The sequence below is a fragment of the Panulirus ornatus genome, chromosome 32 (assembly GCF_036320965.1).
Source record: "Panulirus ornatus isolate Po-2019 chromosome 32, ASM3632096v1, whole genome shotgun sequence".
Taxonomy (NCBI): domain Eukaryota; kingdom Metazoa; phylum Arthropoda; class Malacostraca; order Decapoda; family Palinuridae; genus Panulirus; species Panulirus ornatus.
In genome coordinates this window covers 15990876-16017557 of record NC_092255.1, presented here as the reverse complement: position 1 = coordinate 16017557, position 26682 = coordinate 15990876, and the positions used below count along the sequence as shown (strand labels likewise).

Genomic DNA, 26682 nt, shown 5'->3' with positions numbered 1-26682 from the left:
CTTTTCCTAGCACTACCTCGCACACAAGAGGGGGGAGGGGGATGGTATTCCATGTGTGGCGAGGTGGCGATGGAAATGAATAAAGGCAGGCAGTGTGAATTGTGTGCATGAGTATATATGTATGTGTCTTTGTGTGTATACATATGTGTACATTGAGATGTATGGGTGTGTATGTTTGCGTGTGTGGACGTGTGTGTATATACATGTGTATGGGGGTGGGTTGGGCCATTTCTTTCTTCTGTTTCCTTGCGCTACCTCGCAAATGCGGGAGACAGCGACAAAGCAAAATAAATAAATAAAAATAATGTAGATGTAAGTATATATGTACATGTATGTGCGTATATGTATATATACTGTATGTGTATGCGTGTGGATGTGTCTTTCTCCATCCGTTTCCTGGCACTACCTCACTAAAGTGGGAAACGGCAACCAAGGATGAAAAAAAAAAACCTACAGGTAAATAATGGGTTTTATCAGGTCATTATACTCTACTTACCTATTTAATTACAGTTTATCACACCCTAGTTATAACCCTGATAGCAAATAACTATCAGGCCAACACATGGTGTTGTGATGACAACCAGTGACTACATTCCCACAAATTATCAGGTTTAAAACATAGAGAAATAATAAACTAAAAAATGAAAACAAAATTCATTATGACACACTAACACAATGGAGAAAAGAATGTGAAAAAAAGGTCTGCACAGTACACACACCCGCAAGGTGCATATTCTTCAAATATGGAACAACATTAAATGTAGGCAACAAATCTATTCTCTGTTCTCCAAATAAACAAAATAAGAACTAAAGAAGGAAACTATCACACATAACAAAGAGGTTTCATCAAGAGTCATATACTGAAGAAGTGACAACACCATCCCATAGATGCTTTGTTTGTATGACTTTAAAATGGAAAATGAGTGTTGAAGGTGTTGCACATCAGGAGTTCACAAGAATACACTATGGGCAAGGATTTAAGAAGTATGATGTGGCAGTTCAATACCATGGGAGACTGTAGCAATCTGTGGTTCACACAAGGTGATTTTAGCCTCAGGGGTAAATGGTTTGACTGACTGATTTTGTGAAATCTGTAGAGCATTGAAATCTATTGGTTATTCAGTTCTTTTTAGCATGAAAAATATCTAAAAACTAAACTCAAAAACTATTTACACTGAATTACATATTTTGCCTTACTTTAAAAGATATCTAAAAACCTTTCTTACAGAGTTGCATATTTTGTAATTACAAAAATTCATCAGTCTATTTACATTAACATTACTGTCTAAAACTTCTCCAATACTTTTATCCCTTCCATTGTTATATAAAATAGATTTCACTCTGAGACTTCTAAATTTTTGGCATTCCATCAGTATATGTTCCATGGGAATACTGAAATTTGTAAGTCTCACATATTTTGGCAGGTCTCCTCTAAATTTAGTGACCATGGGTAACATCACATGACCAACACTCAGCTGACAAAGACGTCTCAAAATGACAATTCTTGGAGGAGGAATGCCTTTCTCTATAGCATGTTATTCTTTTGGGATTCCAGTCCCAACTAGTGTGTCATTAACATATAACATAATACTCTACTCTGCTTGTAAAATCAATGTGAGGTACACCTCCTGTATAGAGTGCCAGATATAGCTGCTTTAGCCTCAGCATCTACTATTTCATTACAATTGATATGTACATGTCCAAGAAACCATAAAAATTCTACACTCTTATGATGTGATGGATTCTTACAATACAATCTTGGAAGCTATGAATCATGGATGCACTGAGCATAATACAAATATGGTTTGGGGTGCAATTTGGGAATTGGCTTAGATTACATATTTATTTTTAGGCAACTATTCAGTTAATTCAAGCACATCCTAAGTATTGTACAGCACTGCAGTAAACATGGAAGATTCTCTTCTTTGTTTTGCTATGTGAGATTCTTCTTCAGTAACTACAGCAGAGCTGAAAACTTCCATCACACTTTGAGTCATGGCGAGGGAATTTACTATATGTCATTATAGAAAAACAATGCTGCTTTTGGGTGTTTTCATTATCTCTAAAGTAAGATCTCAGGCATTTTCCAGAGATGGAACCATACAAAATTCCCTTCCTGAATTGCATTAAGTCCAAACCACTCTCATTAACAGCATATTTTACTCTTACATTAAAAGGTTAAGAGAAATGTGGGTCACCCACAGAAGGTTATTGGAATTTTCGCCTTAATACCAACTAATAAAAGCATTGCTCTTTCATTTTGCCTTCTTCACTGGTTGAATCTTGTTTGGGAGAAACTTAGCTGGCTATAAATTAAAGAATTCTCACATTTCCTAATTTCCTTTCCCATCTATGTGGATTGGATGAAGTAAATATATCCTATTCAAAAATAAAATTTCTGCATTTTGGGGAAATCATCAGTAAATTTTCTTTGACTACCTCCAAAGTGTAGTTCCATTACTTGTTTGTCATATATCACTACAAAAGTGTAATGCAAAATAGAACATCTTCATTTTTCTTGCCCCTTTATTCCAACCCATTCTTAAGTTATAATCAATACTTACATGAAAATTCACAACAATGATAACTTTAATATTCATAAGAATACAGTGCAATAATAAGTGAATGAGATGCAGTGAAAAAGACAAACAGAAAAATTTGAAAAAGACTATGCTCAAAATCTGTGGTGTTAAATGCATGTGATTAGGGAAAAGGCACATTTAAACAAAGGAAAACAAAATGAGAAACATCTAAATTTTGACAATTCTTTTAACTTCTACAGCAGAGCTTCAATAAGTGACTGAGATCAGCCACTGGATAATTTAAAAGGAATGGCTGTCTTATCAAAATATATCTGTATTGCTAATTATCAATTTAAGCTTTCCATATGTACAAAGTTTGTAATAAGCATCATTAACGAAAGGGTATTACAACTAAAGCAGGATATAATCAACTTGGTCCTTGAGCACTGAATATATTTTCTATACATTAAGGTGCAGATGTCTGGTAATTTAGATTTGCAGAAAGGAGAGGAAAGTAGGGATAATCCAAATCATAAGGCACAGTAAGACAGATTACTCTGAAGACGATAACACTACTGACAATGTCTGACCATATATTCAACTTTATACTTTCAATACTCTTGTGTTGTACAGAAAAAATAGCCATTTCAAAATTAATTTCCAGATGTCAACACTCTATATATACATATTAAGAAACATTCATGCCATATTTATTTTTAAAATCAAAAATATTCATATTTTAGTAATGATATGAACATCGCAAAATTCTCCACCAGGGCACTGCAGAGGTGACATCAGCATCACATTATTGCCCATTCCACCAATGTCTTAATTACATGTTATAAGTGAAGGCTCAATCACCAAGAACTTCTACCATCTAGGGTATGAGATCATCCAAAATACACTGTAAATATCTTGATTTATGTCAGTATATACCAAGAAATAGGTTTGAACGTCTCATGTCCCAGATGTTATTCAAAATGCCCTAATGCTCTGAAAAATTCATCAACCTGAATTAACAGATCCCAGCTGGATACTTAAGGCATTGGTATGGTTTTGTAAACCTTCTTGAGGTTTAATATGGTTAAAAGTGATTTGGAAATGTTACTTTATTCAGTGGTATTCATTAAAGACACCTGTTCATCTGTCTACTTGGAATGAGGCCAAGAGCACGTCAAGCATGTACAAAGTATGAAGTCAAGTAGTTTAAACACAACACAGCCCTACAATCTGGTACACTTAAAACATGGTCAGATGTCATCTCTATTTCTGAACTCTTTTAGAAAACTTGGAGCAATTCTTTTCTTGAAAGAGTAAGTTATGAATGACTGTATTCATTATTCTGTGTAATATCTATTTCCATTCCTTTGTTTTTCATAAGCATAACAGAGTTTAAACCAAAACTGGTACCTACATTTCTTTGAGCACATATGAATTCCCTTTTCTTTTTGAGATTTAGAAAGTTCAAGGCAAATTATGTCATGATACTCATGATACACTCCATGCCTAGAAATGTAACTGAAGGTCAGTGGCTGTTTACCTTCCAAATTAGGTATGTGTTATATACAAAGTGCTATAGGAATTGATCGAATGGGTTATTCCTTTACTAATGTGTATTGATTGCAGTTATTCTTATAACAAATGAGGTTACATGAACTTTCTTTCAAATTCTATAATCTCAATGCAAGCATAAGTATAAAAGCAATTGAAATACTGCTCTCAATGTACCATCTATTACCACATCAATTGTTGGCTGTACTATCTGAATGTATCTCATGCCCTTATACTGAATATCCGATGCTTTTCACTCACACAAGTCATTAAACACAAGTAGAAAAAAAACTACATGGAGGAATGGGAGTATATGATCTCCTGCTGGTGCCAAGTTGAACCCACTTTGGTTTATGCAGTGGACATAACAAAGAAGCATCCATAATCACCCAGCATTTCTGGTTAACAAGCAATTACTGTATGTGAAAACACCCTATTTCTCTGCTGTAATCTTTGCATACACAAAGTTATGATGCTTTCATTCTCATTTCTCTTAACTGAGAGTACTAAAAAGACCTGCCATACTGCTTCTGCCTGAGCAATAAGTAAAGGACAAAAGCCCTATCATTCCTCTTGCACAATTCATGCTTCTATGAACTGTACTATATGCATGGACTGGAAGGCTTGCAATAAAGGTGATAACATGAAATGAGAGAGTAAAAACCCTGAGTACCTCTTAATACATCAATAAGAAGCAATGAAAACCCTTACCACATAAATAAGTATCGCCATATGATAAATGTGTGGTACTTTATACAGAGAATGAATGAGTGACATAACATTTCCAAGGTTAAAATGGAGAAATAATACACTACAGAAGAATACCATTTATCCTAACTGGTAAAGACCATAGGTACTCCATATATTGTTTCTTAGTATAACTTCATCCCAGTAATGATTATCAAATTCAGCTATCATGATTTTGCACAAAATGAGACACAGCAACTAAAAGTAAAATGTGCTTGCTTGTCTGCTCTGTTTCTCTTTAAAATCCAGAACTTTCCTTCTACTTGGAAGCATGTATTGATACATCCCATCCCTAAGAAGGGTGGCCGTTCTGACCCCTTCACCTATCGTCCTATTGCTTTGACGTCTACTATTTTCAAAGTCTTTGAATCACTCCTCAACTCCCATATCCTTAAGCACTTCAAAAATCAAGTCTTCTCTCTGATCTCCAGTATGGCTTCTGTAAGGCAAGATCCACTTGTGATATTCTTTCCTATCTTACTAATGTCTGGTCATCATCCTTGGAAGATTTTGGGGAGTCACGTGTATATGCCCTTGACATATCCAAGGCTTTTGACACTGTGGCATTGGGGTGTCATCTTTAAGCACTCCTCTTTTGGCTCCCCCCCCTCACTTTGCTCCTTCATATACGGCTTCCTCTCTGGTCGATCTATCTCTGTTGTTGTTGATGGATTAATCTCCCCACTTTTCTCCATCAACAGCAGTGTCTCCCAAGGTTCTGTCCTGTTCCTTATACTTTTTCTCCTTTTTTCATCGATTTTTCATCGATAATCAATGCACTCATACGCTGATGACTTAACACTACATTCATCCATATCCTTTAATTCCGCTCCCTCTTCTCTTACTCAATCTGCATCTTGTCTTGACACAGCTTCCTCAATAAACTAAAAAGACTTGGACAGGATATCTCAGTGGGGTACACAAAATCTTGTTAAATCTAATGCCTCCAAGATCCAGTTTCTATCCATCTCTCTATCGAAAACTCCTCACAACTCATCTCTCCTTTGGCAGTTCTGTAATTCCACCTCTTGACTCAGTGAACACACTTGTTATTACTGTAACATCCACTCTTTCTTGGAAACCCCACATTACAGGAATAGCTAAGTCTGCCTCTAAGAAACTGGGTATCCTGTTTAGATGTTGAAACTTCTCTTCTAAACAGTTGCTCCATTTATACAAGGGATTGATTTATCCTTGCATGGAGTACTGCTCATACATATGGGGAGGTCCTTACTTGACAATCGAAAACAGTCCCCCTTTTAAACTGTCCTAGGCTAACTTTCAAACTTGACCCCCTTGCCAGATGCCACAATGTGGGTTCACTTTCCCTCTTCTATAGGTATTTCTTTGGTTTTTGCCTACACCACTAGCTAGACTATGCAATACTCGGCAAGCTGCTGCATCACATGATTATTGTGCGGCCATCAGCAACTCAAGGGTGGGCCGTTTTGATACCTCCTTCTTTCCCTACCCGTTGTAGCTTTGGAACTCAACCTTCTCATGTCTTTCCCAATAACCATGACTTGGTGCATTTCAAAACATGACTTGGCACATTTCAAAACAGGTTTTCACTTTCTCAAAAATTCGTAAATAATTTCCCTTGTCTTTTCTTTTACTGCTTCATAATTCTTTCTATAATTCAATCAAGGCCCAGCCTTGATGTGGACTTTTGCCTATGACTTGAGCCTTCAACATAAATAAACTGAAATACAATAACAGCTAAACCTAAATGTACATTTCTTGTACTGAATATATGTCCTGTAGTAATTAAGTATGTGTATTGTACACTACGTAGAGTATACACATAATTCTTGAAAAGAAATTGAAAAGTAAAATTTTTACTTAATCAAAAATTGCAATACATATCTATTTCTACACTGAAAAATGAAGAGATGAATATAATTGCTTTAAGCATCATCCAAGGGAGCATAAAAATCCTGGTGTAATCACTCATACAGAACACTGTAAATGTTAAGAGTTCTCAGACTCACATCATGCTTAGTGTTTAGCTATTCATGTAACCCTCTTGAGAAGGTTTTCAGAAGTCATTTTTCACAGACAGCAGATTTTTAGCAATGTTCAAAATGCTTTATAAAATATCAAGACAACCTCAACCATTTAAACACAGTGCTACATAGACATTTCAACCTTGTGCTGCTAAGCTATTTAAATCTTTGCACACCACTGCCATTTAATGAGTGTGTACCCAATGACCCTAGTGTATGACCCTTCCTTTAACTTCACTCCCTGTGCTTGGATATTGAGTGTATCACTGATATAATCAAATCTTCATGGTCTTTCAACATGTATAAGATAGCTGTTTTCATCATCTGAACCACACATAATCTCATCTGTTTACACTATGTAGTGAGGTGGGAGCCTAAGTAAATACATGGTGTCTTCCTACCCTGATCATTTCTTTGTAACTAAGCCTTACTAATATTTCTGTATGTTAGTTCAAGTTGAAGGTGACGTATGGCATCTATATATGCCTCTAGTCAGTGAGGAAAGAAGGGAATCCACCAATCGTAAATGGGATATTTAGGCCCATAGCCTTATGAAGTCAGTCAGTACCATCATCTACATGTTGCCAGAATCATCCTCTAACCGTTAAGAATATTCTGAAACAGTTGTGGGCTGTATATTTCTACCAGTGTTTGAAGGACCCCATGCTTCCTTTACTAAGCAGAAGCATGTGTACATGCCGGATATGTTCCCCATCTCTAACATAAAAAATCATCAACAAGACTGTTACTCAGAGATGATTGAGGTAGAAAGACACAGTGCACTTTCCCTTCCTCTGGGATGTGTGTGTGTCAGATTATAAAAAGAGCTCATGCTGATCAACAAATTTTAACTTGTGTCAGAGATGAAACATGTTTCCATATTGGATACAGGGACACTAAACACAAAAATGACAATGAAAATGCTTGAATGGGTATGGTTTCCGAAAAAATTCACTTTATAACAATTCACATGTATTACATGCTATATTGGTGACATAGGATAAAGTCACTGGCTTGCCTTGAATAAATGTAATACCCTTTTGCCTGTTGCTTGTATACAAGTCCTGGGGATTCTCTTGTCCGTCAATAGTCCACTAGCATTGCTGAGCTCCATTTTCCCTGATACTGTTTCTCTATTGCCGAGATATCTAGATGAAAACATTAGTTGTCCACAACACTTACTGTGCCATAGTTAGCCATTAACAAATATAGGTGAAGGTGGAAAATATGCATCCTTAAACATATTCTGCAGCCCATTTGCAGGTAGGATGACAACAGGTTTTCCATAAGTTCCTTGTGGATGTCAGCCTTAATATTTCCTAAAAAGTTTGTTGCTACGAGTAACATATATAATGGAAGATCAGTTAATTGATATCAATATATGTATCTCTTCAATGATATATACAATGGCATACTCCCCTCGATGTGATACCTCAGTAAAACAAAGGCTTACCTTTGAAGAGTTAATGTACTTACCACATAACTGTAACTCTCTGACTTCCAGTGGATGTCTGGGACCTCCTCTGCAATACTCAAGTACATGACTTCAGAGTTCATATTTTGAATCATTACTCTTAAAAGCGTAATTGTTGCACAGTTTTGATATCACTTGCCTTTGGCACTCTAGCTAGCGAACAGCACATCTTGAACAGTGTGGGCTTTCAGTCTATTTCTGTCTCTACTTTTCATTCATTAATGTCCTAGAAGCATCATTTACATTTGGCATTCACTGAGTGCTCTAGCACAAAAACTGCTACACATTCATATGTGGGTACTCCATCATCATCAACCACTGCCTTTGTGGTTCCCAAAAATTTGTCAGGGAACTTCACCTTGATGTTACCATTATCTTTAACCATGTTTGTTATCTCTTCTGACACAACGTCCTTACGAAGTCTTCTCCATTCATCATCTAATTTCTGAAGGGTCAAGACATCTTGGCCAATAATTCTAGGTAGATATCTTGCCAACAGAATAAGCCTTTGCTTGTGCATCCCTTGGTAACCCAGGAAATTGGCTGGGTTTAGCATGCCAAATCTGGAAAGAAGCGAGTCCCCAAAGTCAAACCCCTATCTATTTCTTTAGCAACGGTCACAGGGAAGGATCTACACTTCAAACGGAATTCTCTCACCTATGCTTTGTTAATGTATAGCTCAGAGTTGTCCACTGTTCTGTTTAATGCTGAAGCTCCCAAGTATACCTGTGCAACTAGAAGAAATTCATGTTCGTTAACTGGATCTGTATCATCAAGAGTTTTCATCACATAACCATCGTTCATACACATCAGCAGTATATCTTTGTACAACTCACAAACATGTCCATACAATGAGGTTATCACAACTCTCTTATTCTAAAATAAGCTCAATTGAGTGAACTTGGGCAACAACGAATCCAAGAAGCAAAAGTTCAGTCTGCAATAGGGATTCTGTAACTTCATATGCATGCGCTACAACTGCATTGTACTTCTTTTGGATACCGGAAGAGCAAATCAGTAAAATACATATGCAATGGTCTCCTCTGTTCAAGCATTCTTCTTATAACTGCTGCATATAAAAGCCAACGCATTCTAGAGGGTGACAGAATGCGTTGCTTTTGAGTACCAGCAAATTCTTGGAACTCTGAAAAGAGTCAACCTCTTTGATGACTGCTTCATTGTGTTGTGTACATCATGAACTAACTGTTCAACATTGTTGGGTAACTTTATATGCCTCTGAGGTGCATAAGTGTGCCGAATGGCATATAAACTTTATAACAAATATTCCATAATACTTCTTGGAATCTACTGCCTACAGAGTTGCGTTCCCACATCAGTGATCTGCAACCATCAGATCCGAATCTAATAATGTTGGCAACAAGCACATTAAAGTCACTCACTGTTTAACAGATTCCAAAATCTGCTTACAACTTCAGTACCCTCACTAAACCGTTAACTCTTCTTGATGACATTTTGCCATAATTTTAGTACACACACTCTGACAATTCTTTCTTTTCATCTGTATATCCTTTGCTTGGGCAGAATTGGAAAAATAATTGTTTACAACATCACATAAATAATCTGCATCTCTAAAGGAGATATCATGCTCCACCAAGTAAGCCTTCACTGCATCATTTATATTTCTTTGAAGATGAATACTAGCAAATGCTTCAGAAATTGTCCTCGATGTGGAAGGTGAAGACATCTCCTTGGTGTTTTATACTCTTTTCATGTAAACGTATTGGAGTTATTTAGGCACTAATTTCTGTCAAACACACATGAAATATCACCTTAAAAGCACTTTTCTTCAATAGCTTTAACTAGGGATACTGATTCTTCCACTTACTCTGATATTTTTGCTCACATTTCTGTTTTTCCTATGGCATGCCACTACACTTTTTCCTTCCAAGTCTTCCCTTTTACCACTTCCACTTTCAGCCATGTTTGCCAAAGCAATGGCAAGAAAACAATATAAAACTCCAAAATCACAACGGAGTTGCTGAAGAATGCAAACGTTAATTCACCTCACTATATGAGGAAAAATTTTTTTTTATCAGATCATATGTTGCTTTAAATGATTCCTGTTCAATAAGAACAGATAAAAAGACAAATAACTGAAATTCAAAAAGTATCATAATCATCACATATTCTCATAAATCACTATGTAAAAGTAACAGATTATTGTGTATCATACAGCCATGATTGTATCAAGTACCAAATTACTGTGTTTATATGATAATTATCATATATCTGATCTTCCTTTAAAATGACTGACGGTTCCAGATCTCTGATCAGGTCGATTAATTCTTTCTGCATGATCCTGAGTGGTTCAGCATTCGTCAAGTTATGTGTGAAATCAGGATCTCGATGCTCATAGCTCACATTCCACAAATTTCATTACCCTGTTCATCCTCCTATTTCAGGGAAAATGAGTCTGAGGATTCCAGAAAGGGAAATCCTTCAACCAAAGGGTACAAGAATCATAGCAGACAGTATATAGTATTCATACAGCTGAAGGCCCACTTTTTCTTCTTGGAAATACCTTGCCGGATTAAAGGCACCATGCAGAAGTAACAGTCACTATTGGGTATGGCAAAAGGCATCAATCATCTCTTGCAATTCAACCAGCTGCAAAGGTTTGTTGCACCAATGTTGCAACATATATGTGGAGCCCAACTCTTGTCCTGATCCCTGGCTCCATAGCCAGAGTAGATTGTTGACTTTCCTGATGATCAGGGTTAAGCCAAGCTTCTGCAATTAAAAAGTCACAGTCCCACACACAGAGCAAAGGTCATCTGGGCTGTTCATGCATTTACAAGGCATCCTTAATGAAAAATCACCTACCAGTCAGTCATATGTGGCCCTTTACACAACCAGAGCAGTGCATTTCAGAAAAGACAGAAAATCAGTAAATGCAGTAAATGTCCCTGTAGGAAGCAGCAAGTACTGTGTTGTACTGTATTGTATTTGTAAAAATAAATTGGTTTGCACTCTGATTACAATACTTAAGTCATCTGCAACTTGAATACAGACTTAGGGTTACAAGATGACAACTGAATATCAAGAGCACAACATGAATAGAAATGTTGAGGTAAGAAAAAAAATATTCTAGGAAACAAGTAGGATGTGTAATTCCCTGGGGATAGGGGAGAAAGAATACTTCCCACGTATTCCCTGCGTGTCGTAGAAGGCGACTAAAAGGGGAGGGAGCGGGGGGCTGGAAATCCTCCCCTCTCGTTTTTTTTTTTTTTTAATTTTCCAAAAGAAGGAACAGAGAATTGGGCCAGGTGAGGGTATTCCCTCAAAGGCCCAGCCCTCTGTTCTTAACGCTACCTCGCTAATGTGGGAAATGGCGAATAGTTTGAAAGAAAAGAAAGAAGTAGGATGTGTATGCACTAGAAGGCTTCCCAGAAGGAAACAATGCAGTAAGTAGAGTGATGCAACACCTGGGTGTTGATTGCATCATCCACTTCCCATACTTAGGGTTGCCAAATCTTGCCTCAAAGCCACACAAAAAAAATCAATGTAAATCATACATATTGGGACCCTGCCTGAGTCTTCAAAACTGGAGCTCAACACCCCCAAACTGTTTAAGATTAGCTACTTCCATTTCCAAAACATTTTGGATATTGATCAGTGCATTCAGATGTACATGTGTCAGGTAACAATGAAGGGTGATTCTGAATAAAATGCTAGAGGATGATTGAGTCTCTAAGCACATGGAGGTAAGTTAGGGTGGATATGTGGAAGTCGTTGGGTACACAACTGTTTTATCTTTTTAAATAAGCTGAAATTGTTTAAATGAATTACATTACACATACTTTAACATTTCATTTAATGCAAAAATCCACCACCTTTGGGAGACAACTTTTAGAAATCTACCATCCTACAAGGGTTAAGGCTTCATAGAGTTATTTTCAGCATAAATTTCAAATTTCTGTCTCTCTGCACTTTCAAATCACACTGTGATTGTAGTTAATCCAACATCATACTCTCAGAGTTTCATAACAATTACTACATTATCTACTTTCTGCTTGACAGACAGCACATTTCTTCTCCTCCTACCTGTACCACCTGACTTTTCATAACTTTTACGATGCAACATCTTTGCTAAACAGCTACCATCAACATCAACATTTGCCCAAAACTTGCATAACTTTTGAAACTTAACAGCCTTTTAACACTTTTCCTGCTGCTACCCTCTTTATCACAATCACCGGGACCAAAAAAAAGTGTTGAATAATGCTTTTTAATCATCCATTAATGCATAATCAAAGTGGAGTGTATATAACATGTAGGTTGACTGAACAATAAGCTATCTGGTAGTAAAATAGACTTACAAACAAAGTCAAGTCAAACTGGAACACATGGACTACTACAATGTCAGCACTTGAACTGGCAAGCACTGAACATATTGTGCCAACTCTGGATGATACATGAATTCATATATAACGGAATATGGGCAGGAGCCTGAGGTACTTTCCATATGATGGGCATTATCATCATTTGGAATTCTGATAAAACAATATCCTAATGTAATGTACTATTACTTATCGTACAGAAAAGATGCAACACCTTTTGAGAGCAACTCTTGGAAATGATAATGAATAAGTTAGTTATATCCACCAACTAAAAAATCTAAAACACCTGTGGGTGTTAAAGATAATTCTAAGACCACATACACACTCTTTCCCAGCATCTCCTAAGCTACGTAAAAGACACCATATTTCGACTTGCCGAACCTGAGCTTAAGATCAGAAATAAGTCCATTTTTCATTTAGGTTGAAATCCATTCACAGGAGAGACTACCCACAAAGTTCCCTGTAAGTGAATGGAAAGCCAATAAATCTAGCAGCATGCTACTGATTTCAACAAGTCTCAGTGATTAAGAAACTTGTTTACCTAACCCCTTGACTTCTGTCAACAGTTCACTTAGAAGCCAAAATGGCTGTATCAAAATTGTTGAACATCAGTCTGATCTAGGGAAGAGAGGCATGAAATATTTTGAAACTGCTGGTTTAAAAGCAAGAGGGGGATGAAAAAAGCCTTCTAGGAAATGAAAATCCTTTAAAATTTTGTTCCTCAAAAGATAGCAGCACCAGGTCTTGGGGCCATACACTTGTGTTTCACTTTACATAGAGGGTCGTGCAGAAATATACTCCATCAACAAATTTGTTCGTATAGAATTTACAGGTACTGTGAATATCAAAAGTCAATCTAAGTATGAATGTTCTAAGGGTGCTGTATCTTTGGCAAACGTAAACTATTTCAAGAGAAATTAGACAAAAGGCTAAAAATGTTACAGGTGGACATAAGGAGACATTTTCTCTAATGAACGGGGTCAATTTGAAAAAGCTCATGAGTTCTATTCAATTTAACTGATGCTCCTTTCATGAAGACTTTGTGTGACTTACAAACAACCAAAACAAAAGTCATAATATCGTTCCTTCTTGTGAATACAAGCACATGATTGATAATTCAGAGGAAAACTGAATTTGGGTAACATGATTTGTCAGAGAGATTTGGAGAACTACAACTTCTTGGTATCCAACTGAAGTGGAGAAAATGTTCCAAAATTTAACAAGGGGAAGAATTGTGTCAAAACTCGCTTCATGTTACAGAATTCTAAACTTTACAATAAAACTTGTAAAGTGTTCAACCAACTAGTCATACAAAAATTCAATAACAACACAGGGAGGGACCAATTCTTTTCTTCTGATTAAAAGTATTTAAGCATACCAGCAGATTTTACAATAACCACACATGAGGATCCAAACTATTGCTGGAATCACTCTGAAAGCAAGAGAAAAGCACGATCAATTTCAGTGTTCATCTGCTTATCCATGCTACTCATGCTAAGTAAAGCACAGTGATGTCAAAACCAAAGTGGCAGGTCTCTCCAATCTTACCTGAAAACTAGTATTTCACAAGCACATTTACTTGATGGGCTTTTGAAATAGGTATTTACAAGTAACAGCTTCTTTACAAGCAGAATTTCTCAGCAACATTGTTTGGTTCCTGTTGTAACTTTACTGCATAGGTCAAGGTCCATGCAACAAGGCACAAGCTGCACAATGCAAGAAGAAAAATATCTGAACAATACTTTCTACTTACATTAGAGCACATAATGCTAGCTACCCATTACTCCAGAGTGGAGTTAAGTCAAAGAGCCACCATGGAGGTGATAAGAGTAAAGTAACACCTTAAAAGGTGGTTTACTTCAGTAAATATTGACATTGTGAAAAGAAAATATCTCACTGTCATCTGAAATTATGACTAAAATGTGAAAATAATACATGCCAACTCAAACAGCTCATTCTCAAAGAATCAAGAGAGTTAAAATGAGCTGAAAGGTACATGTAAAACATGAGTTGAACATATATGATACTAGCCTCTTTTCATATTAAGGGTTTGAGAGAGCCTAATTCAGTAAACCTTTCTAATTACTTATCTCTGTTAGTGATCCTATGCTTTCATACTTTAAAAAACAAAATGAACATTTGACTATTTTAGTAACATACACTACTTTCATTACAGACTGACTGTAAGATTGACCAAAACCTTGATTGTCCATCACATCAGAGCACAACATTAATTTTCTCTGTAACATATGTACATTATGTGATATTTCTGGTAATCATAGTACTAATAAACATTTCAGGATCAATGTTCGAAGTTCTGCTATATCTAATCTGAGGTTACAAGCTTCTGGTCTTGTCAAACAAATAATTTTGGCTTACCATTACCCTTTGCAATCCTGTGGACTTTTTTATGGCAGCTCTAAAGAAGCTATACAGCATACATATAGGAGTGGGTTTTTGTAGGAAGTGGAGGTGTTGTGAATGGGCTGAACCAAGTGAGAGAAAACCGACCAAACACAGCTTGGATGCTTCGCCATCGTGACTTTTTCTCCCAACTGGCTTGCTCCTTTTTCAGTTGTTCAATACCCTGTAGAAATTAAAAAAAAAAAAAAGTAAATTATTGGTGACTGGGAATATCTGGTTTAAAAAGGGAGATATACATAAGTATACATATGTGAGTAGGAGAGAGGGTCAAAGGACATTATTGGATTATGTGTTAATTGATACGTGTGTAAAAGAGAGCCAATTGGACGTTAATGTGCTGAGAGGGGCAGCTGGAGGGATGTCTGATCAATATCTTATGGAGGCAAAGGTGAAGATTTGTTGAGGTTTTCAAAAAAGAGGAGATAATGTTGGGGAGAAGAGAGTGGTGAGAAAAAGTGAGCTTGGAAAAGAAACTTGTGCGAGGAAGTACCAGGAAAGATTGAGAGTAGAATTGCAAATGGTGAGAGCAAATGATGTGAGGGGAGGAATGAGATGTATTTAGGGAAGCATTGATGGTTTGCACAAAAGATGCATGTGGCGTGATAAAGAAAAAGGTGGGAGATGGGCAGAATAGAAAGGGTAGTGAGTGGTGGGATGAAAGAGAAAAGACAGGAGTTTGGACAATACTTGCAAGGAAGGAGAGCAAATGACTGGGAGATGTATAAAAGAAAGTGGCAGGAGGTCAAGAGAAAAGTGCAAGGGTTTAAAAAGTGGGCAAATGAGAGTTGGGGTGAGGGAGTATCATTAAACTTTAGGGATAATAAAAAGATATTTGGGAAGGAGGCAAATAACATGCGTAAGATGAGAACAAATGGGAACATTGGTGATGGGGGCAAATGGGGAAGTAAAAACAGGTAGTGAGGAAGTGAAAAGGAGATGGAGTGAATATTTTCAAGGTTTGATGAATGTATTTCTTGACAGAGTGGCAGATATAGGGTGTTTTGTTTGGGGTGGTGTGTGTAGTGAAAGGGTCAGGGAAAATGGTTTGGTTAAGAGAGAAGAGGTAATGAAAGCTTTGCAGATGAAATCTGGCAAGGTGGCGAGTTTGGATGGTACTGGAATGGAATTTATTAAAAAAGGGGTGTCTATGTTGTTGATTGGTTGATAGGGATATTCAATGTATGTATGGATCATGGTGAAGTGCATGAGAAGTGGCAGAATGCATGCATAGTGCCATTGTAAAAAGGTAAAGGGGATAAAGGCGAGTGTCCAAACTACAGAGGGATAAGTCTGTTGAGTATTAGTGAGAAATTAATGAGAGGGTATTGAATGAGAGGGTGAAAACATGTACTGAGCATCAGATTGGGGAAGAGCAGCGTGGTTTCAGAAGTGGTAAAGGATGTGTGAATCAGGTTTTTCCTCTAAAGAATGTGTGATAAATACTTACAAAAATGGATTTGTATGTAGCATTTATGGATCTGGAGAAGGAACATGACAGAGTTGATTGAGATACTTTGTGGAAGGTCTTTAAGAGTATATGGTGTGAGAGGTAAGTTGCTAGAAGCAGTGAAAAGGTTTTACCAAGGATGTAAGGCATGTGTACGAGTAGGAAGAGAGGAGAGTGATTGGTTTGCAGTGAATGTCGGTCTGCGGCAGGGGTGTGTGATGTCCCCATTGTTGTTTAACTTGTTTATGGATGGGGTATTTAGGGAGATAAATGCAACCATTTTGGAGAAAGGGGTGAGTATGCAGTTGTTGGTGACGAGAGGGCCTGGGAAGTGAGGCAGTTGTTGTTCACCGATGATACAGCTTTAGTGGCTGATTCGAGTGAGAAACTGCAGAAGTTGGTGACTGAGTTTGAAAAAGTGTGCGAAAGGAGAAATTGAGAGTAAAGGTTCAGCAGGGTTGAGGGACAAGTTAATACGGATGTAAGTTTGAATGGAGAAAAAATTGGAGGAAGTGAAGTGTTCCAGATATCTGGGAGTGGACTTTGCAGTGAATGGAACAATGGAAGCAAAAGTAAGTCACAGGGTGGGGGAGGGGGTGATGGTTTCTGGGAGCAATGAAAAATGTGTGGAAGACGAGAACGTTATCTCGGAGAGCAAAAATGGATATGTCTGAAGGAATAGTAATTCCAACGATGTTAGATGGTTGCGGTATGGGCTATAGATGGGGTTATATGGAGGAAGGTGGATGTGTTGGAAATCAAATGTTTGAGGACAATATGTGGTGTGAGGTGGTTTGATCGAGAAAGTAATGGAGAGGTAAAAGTGATGTGTGGAAATAAAAAGAGTGTGGTTGGGAGAGCAAAAGAGGGTGTGTTGAAATGGTTTGGACATATGGAGAGAATTAGTGAAGAAAGATTATCAAAGAGGATATATGTGTTAGAGGTGGAGGGAACAAGAAGTGGGAGACAAAATTGAAGGGTGAAGGATGGAGTGAAAAAGATTTTGAGCAACTGAGGCCTGAACATACAGGAGAGTAAGAGGCATGCAAGGAACAGAGTGAACTGGAACGATGTGGTATACCGGGGTCAATGTGCTGTCTGTGGACTGAACCAAGGCATATGAAGCATCTGGGGTAAACCATGGAAAGGTCTGTGGGGCCTGGGTGTGGATAGGGAGTTATGGTTTCAATGCATTACACATGACAACTAGAGACTGAGTGTGAATGAATGCGGCCTTTTTGTCTTTTCTGTGGGGTGGGGTAGCACTAGGAATGGATGAAGGCAAGCAAGTATGAATATGTACATGTGTATATATGTATATGTCTGTGTGTGTGTATGTTGATTATTATTATATTTTATCATACTTTGTCGCTGTCTCCCGCGTTAGCGAGGTAGCGCAAGGAAACAGACGAAAGAATGGCCCAACCCACCCACATACACATGTATATACATACACGTCCACACATGCACATATACATACCTATGCATCTCAATGTATACATATATATACACACACAGACATATACATATATACACATGTACATAATTCATACTGTTTGCCCTTATTCATTCCTGTCGCTACCCTGCCACACATGAAATAACAACCCCCTCCCCCCTCATGTGCGCGAGGTAGCGCTAGGAAAAGACAACAAAGGCAACTTTCGTTCACACTCAGTCTCTAGCTGTCATGTATAATGCACCGAAACCACAGCTCCATTTCCATATGCAGGCCCCATAAAACTTTCCATGGTCTACCCCAGACGCTTCACATGCCCTGGTTCAATCCACTGACAGCACGTCAACCCCGGTATACCACATCGTTCCAATTCACTCTTTTCCTTGCACACCTTCCACCCTCCTGCATGTTCAGGCCCCAATCACTCAGAATCTTTTTCACTCCATCATTCCACCTCCAATTTGGTCTCCCATTTCTCCTCGTTCCCTCCACCTTTGACACATATACCCTCTTGGTCAATCTTTCCACACTCATTCTATCCATGTGACCAAACCATTTCAAAACACCATCTTCTGCTCTCTCAACCACACTTTTTTTATTACCACACATCTCTCTTACCCTTTCATTACTTACTCGATCAAACCACCTCACACCACATATTGTTCTCAAACATCTCATTTCCAGCACATCCACCCTCCTCCGCACAACTCTATGTATAGCCCACACCTTGCAACCATATAACATTGTTGGAACCACTATTCCTTCAAACATACCCATTTTTGCTTTCCGAGATAATATTCTCGACTTCCACACATTCTTCAACGCTCCCAGAACTTTCGCCCCCTCCCCCACCCTATGATTCACTTACGCTTCCATGGGTCCATCCACTGCCAGATCCACTCCCAGATATCTAAAACACTTTACTTCCTCCAGTTTTTCTCCATGCAAACTTACCTCCCAACTGACTTGTCCCTCAACCCTACTGTACCTAATAACCTTGCTCTCATTCACATTTACTCTCAGCTTTCTTCTTTCACACACTTTATCAAACTCAGTCACCAGCTTCTGCAGTTTCTCACCCGAATCAGCCACCAGCGCTGTATCATCAGCAAACAACAACTGACTCACTTCCCAAGCTTTCTCATCCACAACAGACTGCATACTTGCCCCTCTTTCCAAAACTCTTGCATTCACCTCCTTAACAACCCCATCCATAAACAAATTAAACAACCATGGAGACATCATGCACCCCTGCCGCAAACCGACATTCACTGAGAACCAATCACTTTCCTCTCTTCCTACACGTGCACATGCCTTGCATCCATGATAAAAACTTTTCACTGCTTCCAACAACTTGCCTCCCACACTATATATTCTTAATACCTTCCGCAGAGCATCTCTATCAACTCTATCATATGCCTTCTCTAGATCCATAAATGATACATACAAATCCATTTGCTTTTCTAAGTATTTCTCACATACATTCTTCAAAGCAAACATCTGATCCACACATCCTCTACCACTTCTGAAACCACACTGCTCTTCCCCAGTCTGATGCTCTGTACATGGCTTCACCCTCTCAATCAATATCCTCCCATATAATCTCCCAGGAATACTCAATAAACTTATACCTCTGTAATTTGAACACTCACTTTTATCCCCTTTGCCTTTGTACAATGGCACTATGCAAGCATTCTGCCAATCCTCAGGCACCTCACCATGAGTCATACATACATCAAATAACCTTACCAAACAGTCAACGATACAGTCACCCCCTTTTTTAATAAATTCCACTGCAATACCATCCAAACCCGCTGCCTTGCCGGCTTTCATCTTCCACAAAGCTTTTACTACCTCTTCTCTGTTTACCAAATCATTCTCCCTAACCCTCTCACTTTGCACACCACCTCAACCAAAGTATCCTATATCTGCCACTCTATCATCAAACACATTCAACAAACCTTCAAAATACTCACTCCATCTGCTTCTCACATCACCACTACTTGTTATCAACTCAATCATTTGCCCCCTTCACTGACGTTCCCATTTGTTCCCTTGTCTTACGCACTTTATTTACCTCCTTCCAAAACATCTTTTTATTCTCCCTAAAATTTAATGATACTCTCTCACCCCAACTCTCATTTGCCCTCTTTTTCACCTCTTGCACCTTTCTCTTGACCTCCAGCCTCTTTCTTTTATACATCTCCAAGTCATTTGCATTATTTCCCTGCAATAATCATCCAAATGCCTCTCTCTTCTCTTTCACTAATAATCTTACTTCTTCATCCCACCACTCACCACCCTTTCTAATCTGCCCACCTCCCACGCTTCTCATGCCACAAGCATCTTTTGCACAGGCCATCACTGCTTCCCTAAATACATCCCATTCCTCCCCCACTCCCCTTAAGTCCTTTGTTCTCACCTTTTTCCATTCTGTACTCAGTCTCTCCTGGTACTTCCTCACACAAGTCTCCTTCCCAAGCTCACTTACTCTCACCACTCTCTTCAACCCAACATTCTCTCTTCTTTTCTGAAAACTTCTACAAATCTTCACCTTCGCCTCCACAAGATAATGATCAGACATTCCTCTAGTTGCACTTCTCAGCACATTAACATCCAAAAGTCTCTCTTTCACGTGCCTATCAATTAACACGTAATCAAATAACGCTCTCTGGCCATCTCTCCTACTTACATACGTATACTTATGTATCTCTCTCTTTTTAAACCAGGTATTCCCAATCACCAGTCCTTTTTCAGCACATAAATCTACAAGCTCCTAACCATTTCCAATTACAACACTGAACACCCCAGGCACACCAATTATTCCCTCAACTGCCACATTACTTACCTTTGCATTCAATTCACCCATCACTATAACCCAGTCTTGTGCATCAAAACTACTAACACACTCACTCAGCTGCTCCCAAAATACTTGCCTCTCATGATCTTTCTTCTCATGCCCAGGTGCATATGCACCAATAATCACCCATCTCTCTCCATCCACTTTCAGTGTTACCCATACCAATCTAGAGTTTACTTTCTTACACTCTATCACATACTCCCACCACTCCTGTTTCAGGAGTAGTGCTACTCCTTCCCTTGCTCTTGTCCTCTCACTAACCCCTGACTTTACTCCCAAGACATTCCCAAACCACTCTTCCCCTTTACCCTTGAGCTTCGTTTCACTCAGAGCCAAAACATCTAGGTTCATTTCCTCAAACATACTACCTATCTCTCCTTTTTTCTCATCTTGGTTACATCCACACACATTTAGACACCCCAATCTGAGCCTTCGAGGAGGATGAGCACTCCCCACATGACTCCTTCTTCTGTTTTACCCTTTAAGAAAGTTAAAATACAAGGAGGGGAGGGTTTCTAGCTCCCCGCTCCCATCACCTTTAGTTGCCTTTTACGACACGTGAGGAATGTGTGGGAAGTATTCTTTCTCCCTATCCCCAGGGATATGTATGTTGATATGTATAAATAAATGTATGTATATGTGCATGTATGGGTGTTTATGTATATATATATGTGTAGATGAGTGGATGGGTCATTCTTCATTTGCTTTCTGAAGCTACTTTGCTGATGTGGGAAACAGCGATTAAGTATAATAATAATAATAATAATAATAATAATAATAATAATAATAATAATAATAATTTTTTTTTTTTTTTTTTTTTTATACTTTGTCGCTGTCTCCCGCATTTGCGAGGTAGCGCAAGGAAACAGACGAAAGAAATGGCCCAACCCCCCCCATACACATGTACATACACATGTCCACACACGCAAATATACATACCTACACAGCTTTCCATGGTTTACCCCGGACGCTTCACATGCCTTGATTCAATCCACTGACAGCACGTCAACCCCTGTATACCACATCACTCCAATTCGCTCTATTTCTTGCCCTCCTTTCACCCTCCTGCATGTTCAGGCCCCGATCACACAAAATCCTTTTCACTCCATCTTTCCACCTCCAATTTGGTCTCCCTCTTCTCCTCGTTCCCTCCACCTCTGACACATATATCCTCTTGGTCAATCTTTCCTCACTCATTCTCTCCATGTGCCCAAACCATTTCAAAACACCCTCTTCTGCTCTCTCAACCACGCTCTTTTTATTTCCACACATCTCTCTTACCCTTACGTTACTTACTTGATCAAACCACCTCACACCACACATTGTCCTCAAACATCTCATTTCCAGCACATCCATCCTCCTGCGCACAACTCTATCCATAGCCCACGCCTCGCAACCATACAACATTGTTGGAACCACTATTCCTTCAAACATACCCATTTTTGCTTTCCGGGATAATGTTCTCGACTTCCACACATTTTTCAAGGCTCCCAAAATTTTCGCCCCCTCCCCCACCCTATGATCCACTTCCGCTTCCATGGTTCCATCCGCTGACAGATCCACTCCCAGATATCTAAAACACTTCACTTCCTCCAGTTTTTCTCCATTCAAACTCACCTCCCAATTGACTTGACCCTCAACCCTACTGTACCTAATAACCTTGCTCTTATTCACATTTACTCTTAACTTTCTTCTTCCACACACTTTACCAAACTCCGTCACCAGCTTCTGCAGTTTCTCACATGAATCCGCCACCAGCGCTGTATCATCAGCGAACAACAACTGACTCACTTCCCAAGCTCTCTCATCCCCAACAGACTTCATACTTGCCCCTCTTTCCAAAACTCTTGCATTTACCTCCCTAACAACCCCATCCATAAACAAATTAAACAACCATGGAGACATCACACACCCCTGCCGCAAACCTACATTCACTGAGAACCAATCACTTTCCTCTCTTCCTACACGTACACATGCCTTACATCCTCGATAAAAACTTTTCACTGCTTCTAACAACTTGCCTCCCACACCATATATTCTTAATACCTTCCACAGAGCATCTCTATCAACTCTATCATATGCCTTCTCCAGATCCATAAATGCTACATACAAATCCATTTGCTTTTCTAAGTATTTCTCACATACATTCTTCAAAGCAAACACCTGATCCACACATCCTCTACCACTTCTGAAACCACACTGCTCTTCCCCAATCTGATGCTCTGTACATGCCTTCACCCTCTCAATCAGTACCCTCCCATATAATTTACCAGGAATACTCAACAAACTTATACCTCTGTAATTTGAGCACTCACTCTTATCCCCTTTGCCTTTGTACAATGGCACTATGCACGCATTCCGCCAATCCTCAGGCACCTCACCATGAGTCATACATACATTAAATAACCTTACCAACCAGTCAACAATACAGTCACCCCCTTTTTTGATAAATTCCACTGCAATACCATCCAAACCTGCTGCCTTGCCGGCTTTCATCTTCCGCAAAGCTTTTACTACCTCTTCTCTGTTTACCAAATCATTTTCCCTAACCCTCTCACTTTGCACACCACCTCGACCCAAACACCCTATATCTGCCACTCTGTCATCAGACACATTCAACAGACCTTCAAAATACTCATTCCATCTCCTTCTCACATCACCACTACTTGTTATCACCTCCCCATTTACGCCCTTCACTGAAGTTCCCATTTGCTCCCTTGTCTTACGCACCCTATTTACCTCCTTCCAGAACATCTTTTTATTCTCCCTAAAATTTCCTGATAGTCTCTCACCCCAACTCACATTTGCCCTTTTTTTCACCTCTTGCACCTTTCTCTTGACCTCCTGTCTCTTTCTTTTATACTTCTCCCACTCAATTGCATTTTTTCCCTGCAAAAATCGTCCAAATGCCTCTCTCTTCTCTTTCACTAATACTCTTACTTCTTCATCCCACCACTCACTACCCTTTCTAAACAGCCCACCTCCCACTCTTCTCATGCCACAAGCATCTTTTGCGCAATAATAATAATAATAACATAAATCCATTACTGTGTACACTGGGTAAATTAAATGCATACAACCAAAGCACCTATGATAGAAACTGATTTTGCATTCTGAAGCACGAAACAGTTCTTGATGGGCTCTGCTTGATCATAAAATAATACTAAGGCAAGTCCCTTTGTCAATACATGTTGCAAATGAAACAGATTGAGAGCCTGAGGGTAAAAGTATACAAGTCACTTCAAAAATCAACTCTGAACCCTGGAAGAGTATCAAGATCTTAATTTCAGGATTCTCCATCTTTCATGTGTGAATGTAAACCCAACCAAGTTTATACAAGTTAGGGCTAGGAAAAGGTAGGAGTAGAAAAGACACAATATGTACAGCAGAGAGGGAATTAGAAGTTATGGCATTGGAGAGAATGAAGACATATGAAGGTAATATTATGTGAACATATCACAATCTTTTAGAGAGGAAAAGTTATACAGAACATGTGGCAGATGATAGGATGATCAAAAGTATCTGGATAAGGACTGTTAAAGGAATAAGGAAGAGACTTAAACTGTAGAAGAGGTGGATACACACACTGAAAGCCTTAATTAGGCCTACATATTTTTCAGGTGAGGATGCTAGATGAATAATATGGAATCAGAAGCAATGAAAGATGGTGTGAATGGAAACATGGTCACACTAAACAAGTCATTCTCCACTTTAAAACAATGGGAAAGGAGTTGAGATGTAAGTGATCTGAGTAATTACCCACTTAAGATTACCTGTTGGTATAGTATGTGAAGAGAGTTCTACATATGAGGAGCCCCATCTCTTGAACTTTCTTTACCATCAGGCTTGCATTCAGTTATACTGCTTTGTTCATTCTAATCATATACTAAGACAGTTCTTCTTTGCATCCTTTCTAAAAGGCATCTTATCATGAACTCTAGTTAACCTAACAATACATCTCATGAAGAACTGTTCAGCATCATCTAAATGACTTGGAAACTTGAAGGCTATAATCAAGTCTCCCCTATCTCGACTCTTCTTCAAGGTGGGCAATTGTACAACCATCAGACTGTCATTGTAAGTCAGATCTTTTATTTTTTTCAAGTAACATTTTAGATGCTCTTCTCCAGACCCTTTCAATTAAATATCTGTGCATCTCAAGCATACGCTAACTTGGGGCTAAATTATGTTGTTGAAACTACACCAAAAACTTCTGCAACTATATTCTTCAATGTGATTCTAATTTTCCTCTATTTGCCTTTTTTAATCTTCTGAAGGGGAACTCTGGCATCAAGTTACAATGTTAACCCCAATCTCTTTCAAAAACAGTTCACTCCTACAAAATGTGAGGAAAATTACTGATACCAGAAAAACAGATGCACCATTAGGAAACTAGATTTTATAAACTAATGATGCATTTCAATTAATGGTTAAAGTGCAAGATACTCCAGTGTGAAGACACTATATTTCTCATGCCTCGAAACTGTTTTCCTTCCTTACTATCAGATTAATCCTAAAACAAATAAGAGTTACTTAAAATTTTGCCTACATGAGGCAGCAAGACCTCATTCAGGTACCATCTTAGCTGCTTTTCTCTCTACATTCTTTCAATTAAATATTTGTGACCTCATTCTATGTAAGATACTCCTGTATGAAAACTGGATAACAGGGGGAGATGAATACCAGGAAAATGTCTAGGGAAAACTAAGAGAAAATGTAAAAAATCAATAAACAATTTCTCTTATTCAAAACGTCAATGAAAGTAACAATCAAATTTCACTCACCGTTTCATCATTCCAGATTGCATTAACTTGTGTGAAAAACATTACTGCAGTAAAAATGGCAAACAGCAAACTCTCGAAGATGAGGAAAAGCAAGAGGACCACTGTGGCAGGTGGGGAGAATGAGGAGCACTCACGCCACTCACTCTTGACACAGATTATAAACTGGTAGATGCCCAGGAATAGACCATGAAGGCTCAGCAGGGCAATGTAGAACTGGGGAGGATATTGTCTGATTAATATATGGGTATCATTTTGGTTGAGGAAACACACATAGACACACATATTTGCCATTTCCTGCATTAGCAAGGTAGCATTGTTAAAGTAAAAACTGGAGGGGAGGAATTCCAGGTAGTGATGAAGTGGGATGGAGATGGAGTGAGTACTTTGATGATCTGCTGAATGTGTTTGATGATAGAGTGGCAGATGTAGGATGTTTTGGTTGGGGTGGTGTGCGAAGTGAAAGGGTCAGGGAGAATGGTTTGGTTAAGAGAAAAGGTAGTGAAAGCCTTGCAGAGGATGAAATCCACCAAGGTGGCATGTTTGGATGGTATTGCAACTGAATTTATTAAGAAAGGGGGTGACTGTGTTGTGGACTGGTTGGTAAGGATATTCAGTGTATGTATGGATCATGGTAAAGTGCCTAGTGCTTGGCAGAATGCATGTATAGTGCCACTGTACAAAGGCAAAGGGGATAAAGGTGAGTGTTCAAACTACAGAGACATAAGTTTGCTGAGTATCCTTGGAAAATTGTAAGGGAGGGTATTGATTAAGAGCATCAGACTGGGGAGGAGCAGTGTGCTCTCAGAAGTGGTAGAGGATGTGTGCATCAGGTGTTTGCTTTGAAGAATGTGTGTGAGAAAAACTCAGAAAAACAGAGGGAAATGTATGAAGCATTTATGGATCTGGAAAAGGTATATGATAGGGTTGATGAAGATGCTTTGAGGAAGGTCTTAAGAGTATATGGTATGAGTGGTAAGCTCATAAAAGTAGTGAAAAGTTTTTATCACGAATGTAAGGCATGTGTGCAAGTAGGAAGACATGAAAATGACT

At 38.7% G+C, this 26682-nt stretch overlaps 2 protein-coding genes across 3 annotated transcripts in view; both read right to left on the bottom strand.

The window, feature by feature from the left end:
* LOC139759068 (uncharacterized) overlaps nt 1–15056 on the bottom strand; it is a 134331-nt gene extending 119275 nt beyond the window's left edge. Inside the window, exon 1 of the mRNA XM_071681003.1 lies at nt 15041–15056. The gene's annotated coding sequence lies outside the window, so the exon portion shown is untranslated. The remainder of the gene's footprint in view (nt 1–15040) is intronic.
* The window catches only part of LOC139759070 (palmitoyltransferase ZDHHC3), a 306923-nt gene continuing 280696 nt past the window's right edge, over nt 456–26682 (bottom strand). Inside the window, exons 4-5 of one of the 2 annotated variants that reach the window (XM_071681006.1) lie at nt 25633–25845; nt 456–15248 (exon numbers count right to left, since the gene is read on the bottom strand). In XM_071681006.1, coding sequence (XP_071537107.1) covers nt 15090–15248; nt 25633–25845 — 372 coding nt within the window. In that variant the 3' untranslated portion in view covers nt 456–15089. The remainder of the gene's footprint in view (nt 15249–25632; nt 25846–26682) is intronic. The other variant, XM_071681007.1, reaches the window with a different exon arrangement.